Here is a 12,546-nt window from a genome sequence, read left to right on the forward strand (position 1 = left end):
AGGATGACAGTGCCTAACAAAGGTGACTGCGTAGTGTGTTATAGTCCATTAAGACAGATTTTAAAATAGGCTGTGGGGCTCCCAGGTTTGTTAGATTCATTCTAGGACATATGGTGCCCAGACTCATTTTGTCTGGAGCCTTGCGTGTTTCTGCATAGATGAGGCTAGTGATCACGAGCTCTTTCCTGACTAAAGATAGCCCGAGAAATATTGGATCAGTGTGGGACCGTGTTGATAAGCCCCTAGAGGTGGGAAAGGGCAGCCCAAACCAAATTTAATGCTCTTCTATCTGGATCTAAGCTTTATATCTGGTGCCAGAGAATTTTGTGGAATAGAGTCTCTGGGCTTCATTCTAAATCTTGTGGGTGCTTAATTAACGTTTACTGCTCAGTTTTATTTTCTGAGGAGTTATCTGCAATCAAAGGACAGATCCTTTGAAAATGCTAACGTTTAGACTTTTATCTTTGGAGAATGGATGTAAAAATGCACTCTGGAAAATCAGACTCATATGGTTTTTATATTATTTCAGTAACTTAAATGGTAGACAACATTTAAAGGTGTAGGCTCTCTCTTTTGTGCCACACTGTGCAGTCTGTCTTGGTTTCCTCTCTGTTTCCAGGTGCAACTCCAAATTGAGTACCTGGAACAACACCCAGCATAAATTAGATGCTCAATAAAAGCTTGTTGAATGACTGACTAAATACCACCTTCTCCTCCCTAGCAGCTGGCTAACCCAGCAACATTTGAAAGGCAACTGGATAATTCTGGGCCATGGAGGAGTTCAGATTCATATTAAAAGAGATTAAAGACTGGCCAAAGTGCAGACAGATCATTTCTCTAGAGAGCTCTTTTCTTTAACTGATTCCTGAAAATTATACTGTGTTGGCTTTTATGTTATGGCGTGAAATCTACTCATCTAATCAGAGGTTAGAAAAAAGAAGGAAAGATATATACAGAGATAGAATTGAGGAGCACTCTAAACACTGTTTGACCAAAAATTAAGCACTTAATATAAGTAATAAATATAATATAAATAATATAAAATTCAGCCCTTAATTTCTGCAATTAAGCAGAAATGGAGCATTTTAATCCCTAAGTGACACTGGGTAGTTTATTTAGTCTGTAAAAGTAAAAAGAAATTTAATCTAAAATCTTTAAAACTTTGTCTCCATTTCTTCATCTCAGTTTTCTGGAAATATTTTTGTTCACTGATGGAATCTTGTCACAAAGTTTAGCGAAATGATTTTTTTGCTTGAAGATCAAACAGCAAGCAAAGATACCTGATAACAACCATAGATAGAATCTTCTGAATTAGAGCTTTTAAGTTCTTGACTTCAAACAATTTCTGTATTATGGTGTGAAATAGACTAGTGAACTCTCAGTTATCCATACATATTTCTCAAGCCTTAAGTGCTGACCGTGTATATCTTACAGTGCTTTCCACTGTAAAGTTAATCACAATTCATGGAATATGTCCAAAAATGCAGATGAATGTTTGATTTTTCTCTTTTACTAATACCATTAATAAAGCCTGTTTAAGTTTGCCCCCCTCATCTTACAGATACTAATAGAGAGGGACAGGAACCCCAAGGTCAGCACACAATAGCGCGGAGAATGAAGGGATGCGTCTGGAATGAGACCCTGTTAAGTCATAGCTGTTGCCAAAGAAGCTGTTGGTCCGAACAACCTGGAGCAATTTAGTCCTGAACTCCCAGCACTGTTGCCATGGTTTCCAGACAAGGACGACGGGGCTGCATCCCAATTATATCCTTCAGAATGACAGATAACTAGGAAACGGAGTAATAAAATCTCAGGTCACCCAGAAGAGATGTGGTAGATACAAGTGACAGAGAAGTGAGAGATTCGAGTTTATGTTTGTCTATGTTTGTTATGTCTGTCCTTTGTGATTTAGAATGCAAATGTATATTTTGCTAACCTTCCAGACTTTAAATAGCAATTTTACCCATCATCCAGTTCATTATTCAGAGCCACGTGTCTCCTGCTTAATAGAAATTTTTTAGATAACATTTTAAACTGGAAGAATTCATGAATTAATAGAATTTGAGAAAAACATCTCAAACTGGTGAAAAGTAAAAAGCATCCCTTGAATCCTGATGATATCGCAAATAGCAATACCATTTTTTTCTTTAATGCTGGGGTCAAATGTAATATTCTCTTTTTCCATTTGAAGGTATTATTGTAAACTTTGCACCCAGCTTCGGGCAATATCTGATAATCAATAGTATTTCGTCAGAGGCTGAAGAAAGTTTGCTGCTACACTATTAGACTATAATGAAGATACTCGCCTCTGTCTAATGAAAGGAGCCATTAAGTAGAGATCAAAAGTTGACAATGAACTCTAGAATAGTTCTGGGTGAATAGTCAATTTTATGTTTCTGAATTTCTGCAATTAAGCAGAAATGGACCATTTTAATCCCTAGTGACACTGGGTAGTTTATTATTTTATTTAATTTTTTTAAAGATTGGCACCTGAGCTAACATCTGTTGCCAACCTTCGTTTTATTTTTTCTTTTTCCCCAAAGCCCCTCAGTACATAGTTGTACATTCTAATTGTAGGTCCTTCTAGTTGTGCTATGGGGGATGCCGTCTCAACATGGCCTGATGAGCCGTGCCATGTCCATGCCCAGGATCCAAACCGGTGAATCCCTGGGCCACCAAAGCGGAACGCGGGGACTTAACCACTAGGCCATGGGGTCAACCTCCCTAGGTAGTTTACTTAATCTGTAAACCTTAAAAAAAATTAATCTAAAATCTTTAAAATTTTGTTTCAGTTTCTTTATCTGTAAAACGGAATAATACTCCTTAGAGTTGTGATTTTATGTTAGATAATGCATATAAAGCACTTAGATCAGCCTTTGGCACGTATATTTACTAAGTGAATGTAGGACACACTATTTCTGTCACTATTACTATGCATTATTACCTTTTGCCATACACGTTGTGACAAGTGTACAGCTATTACTATAACAGAGGAACCCAAAACACATTGGTAAACTCAAGGTTTTAAAACAAGGTATCTATAAAAAGGTTAAGAATAAAGTACCTTAGATGTTTAGATGTGTTTGAATGATGGTGAAAAAAAAGCACTAATTTAAACAGTAGTATTTCAAGGTTTACGCCAGCATAGGGAGATGAAAAATTCGAAATGTCCTGAAGCCTGCAATCAAGTTTCCTGAGTTTCTCTTCGGGGATATTTATTTTATGACATTTTGAGGACAGTATAACGTTTCTGTTAACACATTGAATATAAGCTGTCACAGTTTTATAAAAATCAGTTTTACGATCTTTTAATGCATAAATTCAAAATGTTTAGCTGGATTCTTAAGTTTGACTTTTATTACATTCAGGATACACATTTTTCTTTAGCAAGAATTGGTTTGGTTTTATAATGTAAGTAGTTAGGAAAATCAGATTTATCTAATAAGAGTTTGTATGATAAATCTTTTAAGAAGCAATCTATCTTCTATATAAATACTGACAATGATAAAGGAAAAAAGAAAAAATGAATTGTTTTTGTAAGACTACTTTTTCAAAAAACATCTTGGAGGTTTGAGGTACAACATTTGCACAGTTTATTCTGCTTTGTTTATCTGGTCTTCACATGTTGTGGTAAATTTTTTCATTTATAAACATTGAAATTTGATATTCTATTGTATATGTGTGTATATACACATATACGTAATAAAATATATAATTTTAGTGAGTACTTATGATCAAAGCAAGTAGAGACGTGCAGTTTCAGATTAAAATAAGTAAAAAACTTTCTTCTTTCGGAATTATATGAAGAATAGCTTTAATTTGTCATTCATATCTTTAAATTACTCTTTTGTTATTGAAATTATGGAATAACTGTAACAAAAATGTGAACTATTGTTTCTAGAACAAATACAAAGGGAAAAAGTCCAATAATTCAATTTATTTTATCTTAATCCTTTTATCTATGTATTCGAAGTGCTTCAGAGAGAATGCACTGGTCAGTGGAGCAGTAGATCTGTTGGCACACCAAATTTCCTGCCTGCCGATGGGATTCTGAGTTATTTCTTTGATGTACTTTGATGGCATGGCTAAACCTCACCGAAACATTAGAAAGAAGTAGCTTCTCTCATCTGAAAGCTGACTTGGGAAGGTGACATGTCTGCTTTTGTTTTTATCTCACAACATAAGTCACAAAACAAAATGATGCTATCCTATCAGAATTGTCAAAATTACATAGACACAGTGTGAAGAGGATCTGGTGACTTACCTTAAAGGAGATTTCATACTGTTCTCCTCCCCAGATTTCTAAACCTGGATCATAGCCACCCAACTCCCAAAACCATTTTCGATCCACAGCAAAGAGACCTCCAGCCATAACAGGAGACCTGTGAAATAAATAAAATAATGTTTAAAGGACTATGAACATTAGAGGCAATGGCATTTTGCTTGGGGAGAAAATACAAACTTCAAGATATGTTTCAGTGGTCAACTGGATGGAGCTTTTCAGCACTGGCTTTCCGTGAGTTCTCATTGGGTCTCCAGTGGCTCTTGGAACCCTCATGAGCTTTCAACTTTGCAGTTCAGGTTCTAACGCAACAAATGCCCTGTAGAGCCACATTTGCTCCACATGTTTATCGTTAGAGAGAAATACTTGACTATTAGTGACTGATATATTGAGAATTATCAGTCATTTTTATGGCTTTTCCTCAAAGTGAAAAGGATCTTATACTATCAGAGAGACAGAAATATAGAAAATATCTTTGATTTACTCTCTCAGGAAGCATCTATGTGTACAAGTCAAGTCCATTTTACAGACTATGAGATGGTCCGTTAGAGTGAAATAACCAACCAGAATTGATTACCTAACTAACATGCCGAAGTGGGAATTTAAACCAGGTCTTTTCACTTTAATTATATTATTCTTTTTAGTCTTTCTGAAAAATGTTCCTTTTGATCAAATAATAATTTTCAAGTCTTCTACTGCTGCTAGGACACATTTTGCTATGTGATGACATAATTTATAATCGTAGAACTCTGCACTAAAAATGTTTGCAGTTTAAAGGTAGCTCTTGCTGTTTTGTGTGCTCTCTATGTGCTGGGCTTTTAACCAAGAACTTTATCCAGTTCTCTTGATTAATCCTCACAGCGATCCCGTGAATATTATCCCTATGTACTGTTTGAAGAAAGAGACAGAGAGAGGTTAGGAACAGTGCCCAAGGCTGCAGCTAGTGTGTGGTGGCACTGGGGCTGGACCCAGGTCCTCTGATTTCAAAGCCTTTGAGCTGTTTACCACAACACTGTTTCTGTTTCAATGTTTGGGGGGTGAAGAGAGACAACTACATAAACGTGGCTATAAAGCGATTAGATAATGCCCTTATGCAGACCAAGCAAATTTATAGAAAACACACATTGTCAACATAGCTTTTGTGACAGTTTTGAAAAATTTTGAAATGAAGGATACTTATAAATAAGAGCACAAAGCATTAAATGTTGAAGATACACATTTTGAAATACATGTAAACATATTAGTCATACCAATTTATAGACCAACTGAGGACTTGCTCTTAATAACATTTTATGAGGCACTTGAGCAACATAAACTTGAATTTGTTTAAGTGTATGATATATTTCAAAGACTTTCCAAGTTAAGATGATACTTGGCCTAATTACTTTAGTTTAAAAATTTTTTTAACGTTTGAACTCTATGTGGATGGCAAGATTACAAGGTAAGAAGAGGGATTTGTTTTTCTACCTAGAAAAGCAAGCAGGATTCAGAAAATAACAAAGAATCTCACGCAATTTTTTATTTTGTTTGAAATAAAAGTCCTAGAACCAGACATACCTTACTTTATCCCTCTCTCCAGCAGCCTAGTATTTTTCCGTTTTCCACATGCTGCATTTCAGAGCAGAATTACAAGTGTAACTGGAGCAAATTAGAACTGTAACATCTATTGAGTGAAGTTCCCCAGTGAAGTTCACCATTACCCCAGTGTAACCTTTGCTTCTGCAGAGCTTGGGCATAAGCGATCAGAAATTCTCAATCCTATTCAATCCGAACCACAAATAGAACGATCTTAAGTCCTACAGACATATTCTCATGAACTTGTGTGAAACATGAGATTAAAGTGAGTCAAAATTTACACTGTGCAGAATGAACCTCAAAACTAGATTATCATAGATAGAGAATTACTGTAGATATTGAACAAGAGAAAGTCCTATATTCATTTTTTATTGTGAATAATTTGTTGGAAACACAATATCTTGTTTTCTTAGTGAATTTATTAAAAAAAAAACAAACCATGTAGTGTTTTTCAGGTTAATTTCAGACATACTAAAATAAATTCAAGTGAATCTTTATTATCTTCATTGATGTTTTTCCCAAGCCTCGAATAAATTAGTATCTCCTACCTTGATTAGTGTGAATGACAGGTAAGAAACAAACCTTTTATTTATTTATTTACTCATATTTGTCCATGAATATTTTAAGCTGTTTAACTGACGCATAGTTGATACAATGAATTGCACGTATTTTAAGTGCACAGTTTGATGTTTTGACTTATGTATACTCTTGTGCAGCGATCACCACATTCAAGAAGATCAACATATCCGTCGTCCCCAAGTTTCCTCATGGTAATCTCTCCCACCTGACCCTCGCCTCATTCCCTTTCTCCGTGCAACCACTGATCTGCTTTCTGTCACTATAGGTTAGTTTTCATTTTTCTAGAATTTTTTATAAATGGAATCATACAGTATATATTCTTTTCTCGGGGGTCTGGCTTCTTTCACTCGGTATAATTTTGGGGGGATTCATCTCTGTTGTAGCATGTATTAAAAGTTCATTCTGTTTTTCATGGCTGAGTAGTATTCCATTTGCATGAATACACCACAGTTTGATTATTGGTTCATATATTGATGGGCATTTGGGTTGATTCCAGTTTTGGGCTATTACAAATAAAGCTGCTATGAATTTTGTGTTACTAATCTTTGTGTGGACATATGCTTTCATTTCTCTCCAGAAAATGCCTATGAGTGGAATGACTAGATCATATAGTAGGTATGTTTAACCTTTTAAGAAACTGCCAAACTATTTTCCAAAGTGGGGTTGTACTATTTTATATTCCCACCAGCAGTGAGTGAGTCTCAGCTGCTCCACAACCTCATCAATACTTGATATGAGCAGTGTTTTTTGTTTGTTTGTTTGTTTTTTCGGTAAGGAAAATTCACCCTGAGCTAACATCTGTTACTAATCTTCCTTTTTTTTGCTCAAGGAAGATTAGCCCTGAGCTAACATCTGTGCCGATCTTCCTCTATTCTGTATGTGGGTTGCTGCCACAGCAAGGCTGATGAGTGGAGTAGGTTGCACCTGGGATCTGAACCTGCCAAGCTCGGCTGCTGAAGTGGAGAGCCTGAAACTTTAACCACTCAGCTGTGGGCTGGCCCCATGAGCGATCTTTTGAAGCTTAGTATTACAAGAGGAATATAGTGGTGTATTATTATGGCTTTATTTTACATTTGCATAACAATTAATGAATTTGAGCTTATTTGCATTGTTTCTTTTTTTCCAAATCAGTTTAGCTAGAGGTTTATCAATTTTATTGATCTGCTCAGGAACTAGTTTTTAGTTTCGTTGATTTTCTCTATTGTTTTTCTGTTTTATATTTCATTAATTTCTCTTTGGTCTTTATTATTGTAATTCTTCTACTTTGTATTAATTTGCTCTTCTTTTTCTAGTTACTTAAGGTAGAGGCTGAGATTATTGATGCGAGACTTTTCTTTTTTTCTAATGATAGATGCTTAGTACTGTAAATCTTCCCTAAGAACTGCTTTAGCAGAATCTGACAACAATGTAATATGTAGTGTTCTCATTTTCATTATGTTTAAAATACTTCCTAATTTCCCTTTTGTTTTCTTCTTTTTTGACCTCTGGTGTTATATAGAAGCATGTGATTTAGTTCCCAAATATTTGGGGATATTTTTGAGATCTTTCCATCATTGATTCTCATTTAATTCCATTGTGGTCAGAGAATATGCTTTGTGTGACTTGAATCCTTTTAAATTTATTGGGACTTTTTAATGGCTGAGAATACAGTCTGCCTTGGTTAATGTTCCACATATATTTGACAAGAATGAGTATTCTGTTACTGTTGAGTGGATGGTCTGTAAATATTTATTGGGTAAACTTGTTTGACAGTGTTGTTCAAGTCTTCTATATTCTTATTGATTTTCTGTCTCATTGTTCTATCAACTATGAGAGAGGGATATTGAAATCTATGACTATAATTCTAAATTTGTTTGTTTCTTCTTGCTATTCTATCAGTGTTTTGCTTTGTGTATTTTGTAGCTCTGTTAATAGGTGCATAAATGTTTAAGATTTTGATTAATTGACTTCATTCTCGTTATGAAATGACTTTTATCATTCCTGATGATATCTTTGCTCTGACATCAATTTTGTCTTGATGCTAATATAGCCACTTCAGTTTTCTTTCTTTTTTTTTGGTGAGGAAGATTGTCCCTGAGCTGACATCCGTTACCAGTCTTCCTCTATTTTATATGTGGGATGCCATCTCAGCATGACTTAATGGGTGCATAGGTCTGCGCCCAGGATCCGAACCCATGAACCCTTGGCCGACAAAGTGGAGCGCATGAACTTAACTGCCATGCCACTGGGCCCACCCACACTTCAATTTTCTTTAGATTAGTATGATCTAAACACTAATATTTATAACTTTTTATATCTTTTTACTTTTAAAACTATTTGTGTCTTTATAGTCAAAGTTTTCTCCTTGGCAGCATATACTTGCATCTCGCTGTTTTACCATCTCTGCCTTTTAACTGAGTCATTTAGATGATTTACTCTTAATATGACTGTTCATGTGGTTAGGCTTAAATCCATCATCTTCTTCTTTGTTTCAATTTGTTCCATTTATTGTTTCCTTTTCCCCCTTTTCCTGTCTTCTTTTTGATTCATTGAATATTTTTCATGATTCCATTTAGTATTCTTTTTTGACTTATGAAAAACTCCTTGCTTTGCTGTTTTAGTTGTTGCTGCAGAGTTTATTTCATACATCTTTATTTTTTATCACAGTTTACCTTCCAGTGATATTATACCGTTGCACATATATTATAAGAACCTTTTGATAGTATGTGCTCATTTCTCTTCCTCCAACTTTTGTACTTTATTGTAATACATTTTACTTTTACATATGTTATAAGCCCCACGTTATGGTATTATTTTTGTTTAAGCAGTCAGTTATTTTTTAAAAAGATTCAAATAATAAAATTTCCTATATATGAAATTATATTATGAACACCATTGCTGTTTTCTTAATTTTTTGGTGTAGATCCAGATTTTCATCCTTCTGCCTAAGGACTTCCTTTAATATTTCTTGTAGTGGGAGTGTGCTGGTGATGGAGCTGTTCATGTTTTGCATATATAAAAATATCTTTTTTGCCTAAATTTTTTAAAGATACTTTTGTTGGCTATGGAATAATAGATTAACAGCTTTTTTCTTTCAGTCTTCTAAAGATGTTGCCCACTCTCTTCTCTCTTGTATTGTTTCCCACGAGAAATGTGTTGTTCTCTTTTCTTTGTTTTTCTGTACACGAATCTTTTTTTCCTCTGGCTGCTTTTAAGATCTTCCCTATGTCATTGGATTTGAGCTATTTTTATTTTTTTGAGGAAGATTAGCCCTGAGCTAACTACTGCCAGTCCTCCTCTTTTTTGCTGAGGAAGCCTGGCCCTGAGCTAACATCCATGCCCATCTTCCTCTACTTTACATGTGGGATGCCTACCACAGGATGGTGTGCCAAGCAGTGCCATGTCCGCACCTGGGATCCAAACCAGCAAACCCTGGGCCACCAAGAAGCGGAACGTGCGAACTTAACCGCTGCACCACCGGGCCGGCCCCTGAGCTATTTTATTAAGGCATGACACATGATTCATAGTTTTCTTGGCACAGTTTCTTGTGTTTTGGATTACTTTAGTTTCTTGGATCTGTATGTATAGTTTTCTCGAAATATGGACAATTTTCATCCATTATTTCTTCCAACATTCTTTCTGTTCTTAACCTTATTTCATATTCTCCAGAGACTCCAATTATCCATTTTGTTGATTTTAAAAAATTCTCTTTTTGTGTTTCATTTTGGATGGTTTCTATTGTTATATCTTCAAGTTCACTAATCTTTTTTATTTTTCGTAATGTCTAATATGCTGATAATCTCATCCAAAGCATTTTTTAATCTCACACACTTCATTTTCACTCTTAGGATTTTTATTTTGGTGTTTTTATATCTTACATGTTTCTACTTAACTTTTTGAATGTATAGAATACTGTTATAATTTCAGTCTTAATGTCCTTAAATGTTAATTCTTAGTCAATTCTTAGTTTCAGTTGATTGAATTACCTGCTCATTATGGGCCATATATTGTTGCTTCTTTGTATGCCCGGTCATTTTTTCACTGGGTTCTAGAACTTTTACATTTTTGGGTGCTGGATGTTTAGATAGTCTTTTAAACATTTTTGAGCTTTGCTCTGGGATGCAGTTACATTACTTGGAAATAGTTTGACTCTTCTTGGTTTTTTCTCTTAAGATTTAGTGGGCAGGACTGAAGCAGTGCATATTGTAGGGTAAATTATTCACCACTCTTAAGGCAAGACCCTTCTCTGTGCTCTACTCAATGTCCTGTAAATCATTAGGTTTTTCAGTCTGGCTGGTGGGAACAAATACTATTTCCAGCTTTGTGTACATTCTGTGGCCTGTTACTTCTAATTCTTTTGAGGGTTTTTCCCCCCCAGTCTTGAGTCATTTCTTCACACACATAATCTTATCAGTACTTAACTGAATATTCAAGGGGTACCCTATGCAAATCTCTGGAGTTCTCTCTGTAGCTCTCTTCTCAAGCTATTCTGCCCTTGAAATTCTAGCTGCCCTCTTCTCCCCAGATCTCAGCTCCATACCAAATTAGGCTGGGCCCCACCTGGGTTCCCCTTCCTTATACCACAGCCTGGAAACTCTCTCAACTTAGTGAGCTTGGGTGATAGTAAGCCTCACCTTTTTTGTTCCCCATCTCCCAGGGATCAATGTTCTTCATTGCCAAATGTCCAGGATCTTGAAAACCACTGATTCATATGTTTTATTTGTTTTTGCAGGTGGGAGGATAAATCTGACCTATATTACTCCATCTTGTTCAGATGGGGAAGCTCACAGATCCATCCATTCATTTTTGTTTAAAAACATTTAAAAATATTTATTAATTTTGACTAGATAATACATTCACATGTTTATAAAAAGTCCTTGCTCCTACTTGTATCCCCTGCCACTCTATTTCTGCCATCATAAGCAACCATTATTATTTCTTTGGTGTCTTCTCAGGGGTATTTTATGCTCATATAGGCAAAGATAAATAAATCTTCTTTTTATTCCTTTTCTATACAAATGATTGTATGCTACACACAGTGTTCCTTACCTAATTTTAAAAATTTACCTATTTTTAAAAACTACCTAATATATTTAACCATCCTACCATATTAAAAAGAGCTTCTTTGTTTTATTTTAACATCTGCTCATTAGTCCATTGTGCATATACATGTGTATATTTTTGGTGAACATTTATATTATTTTCAATACTTTGCTATTTCAAAATTTCTACAGTGAATAACATTACAAATACATCATTTGCATGTGTGTGAGTGTATTTTTAAGATAAATTCTTGTAATTCGACATGCTGGTTTGTTACAAAGAGTAGAAGTGTGAAAATTGACTTATTTCTCCCCTTATGGAAGTTAAAGGTTCATTTGTAAATTGTGTCCTAACCTGAAGCTTCAGTTCATGTTTCATTCCAATCCACGCCCAATGATTTACGGCCTGATAAAGTAAGAGGAGAATTAGAAAAAAGTAGCAATCCTACCAAGAAATTACAGATCTATCATAAAGTGTTAGTATACTTCAGTCTACAGGCAAAAATTGCCAAGGACATGTCATTATTATGACAATATTTATAGAAGAATTGTTGAAAAGTTTCACAGGGTAAATGATTTTAAAAAACCCAAAACCAATGGAAAGAAAGAGGAATAAAGGATGGGTTTGAGGCTAAGGAGGATGGTGTACAAAGATGGCGTCGGGAAGGACAATAGTAACAAGAAGGCCAGGAAGAAGGCCAGTCCTGCTGAAGCCAGAGCATAAGGGGAGGATGCATGCAAAGTGCCCAGTGTAGCGCCTCACAGAGAGGGTGCTAAACCTTCCTATGGCACATGAAATAGGCACTGTCAATGCAACACAATTATTGATAAATTAATCAGTATTTGTTGTTTCACTTTGATTGCCACCCCCCTTCTCATTTCAAGCCCAAAGCATATCAGGACATCAGCCTCAGTGATTTTTGTGGCTTGCGAAGAAGAAGCTGCTAAAATGGAAGATAAACAGAAGAAGCTAAAATAGAAGCTGCGCCTTCTACTTTTAAGGGAGCCTAAGCAATCTGAAGAGATCGTGCAAGGTGTGCCAGAGAGGGAAGGGAGAGAGGGAGAAGCAGTCAAGTTCTGAGGTGACGG

At 35.5% G+C, this 12,546-nt stretch overlaps 1 protein-coding gene across 1 annotated transcript in view; it reads right to left on the reverse strand.

Moving 5' to 3' along the window:
- GALNTL6 (polypeptide N-acetylgalactosaminyltransferase like 6) overlaps positions 1-12,546 on the reverse strand; it is a 1,099,146-nt gene that overhangs the window by 104,406 nt on the left and 982,194 nt on the right. Inside the window, exon 8 of the mRNA XM_070608036.1 lies at positions 4,265-4,382. Coding sequence (XP_070464137.1) covers positions 4,265-4,382 — 118 coding nt within the window. The remainder of the gene's footprint in view (positions 1-4,264; positions 4,383-12,546) is intronic.

The sequence above is a fragment of the Equus przewalskii genome, chromosome 2 (genome assembly GCF_037783145.1).
Source record: "Equus przewalskii isolate Varuska chromosome 2, EquPr2, whole genome shotgun sequence".
In the NCBI taxonomy this organism is placed as follows: domain Eukaryota; kingdom Metazoa; phylum Chordata; class Mammalia; order Perissodactyla; family Equidae; genus Equus; species Equus przewalskii.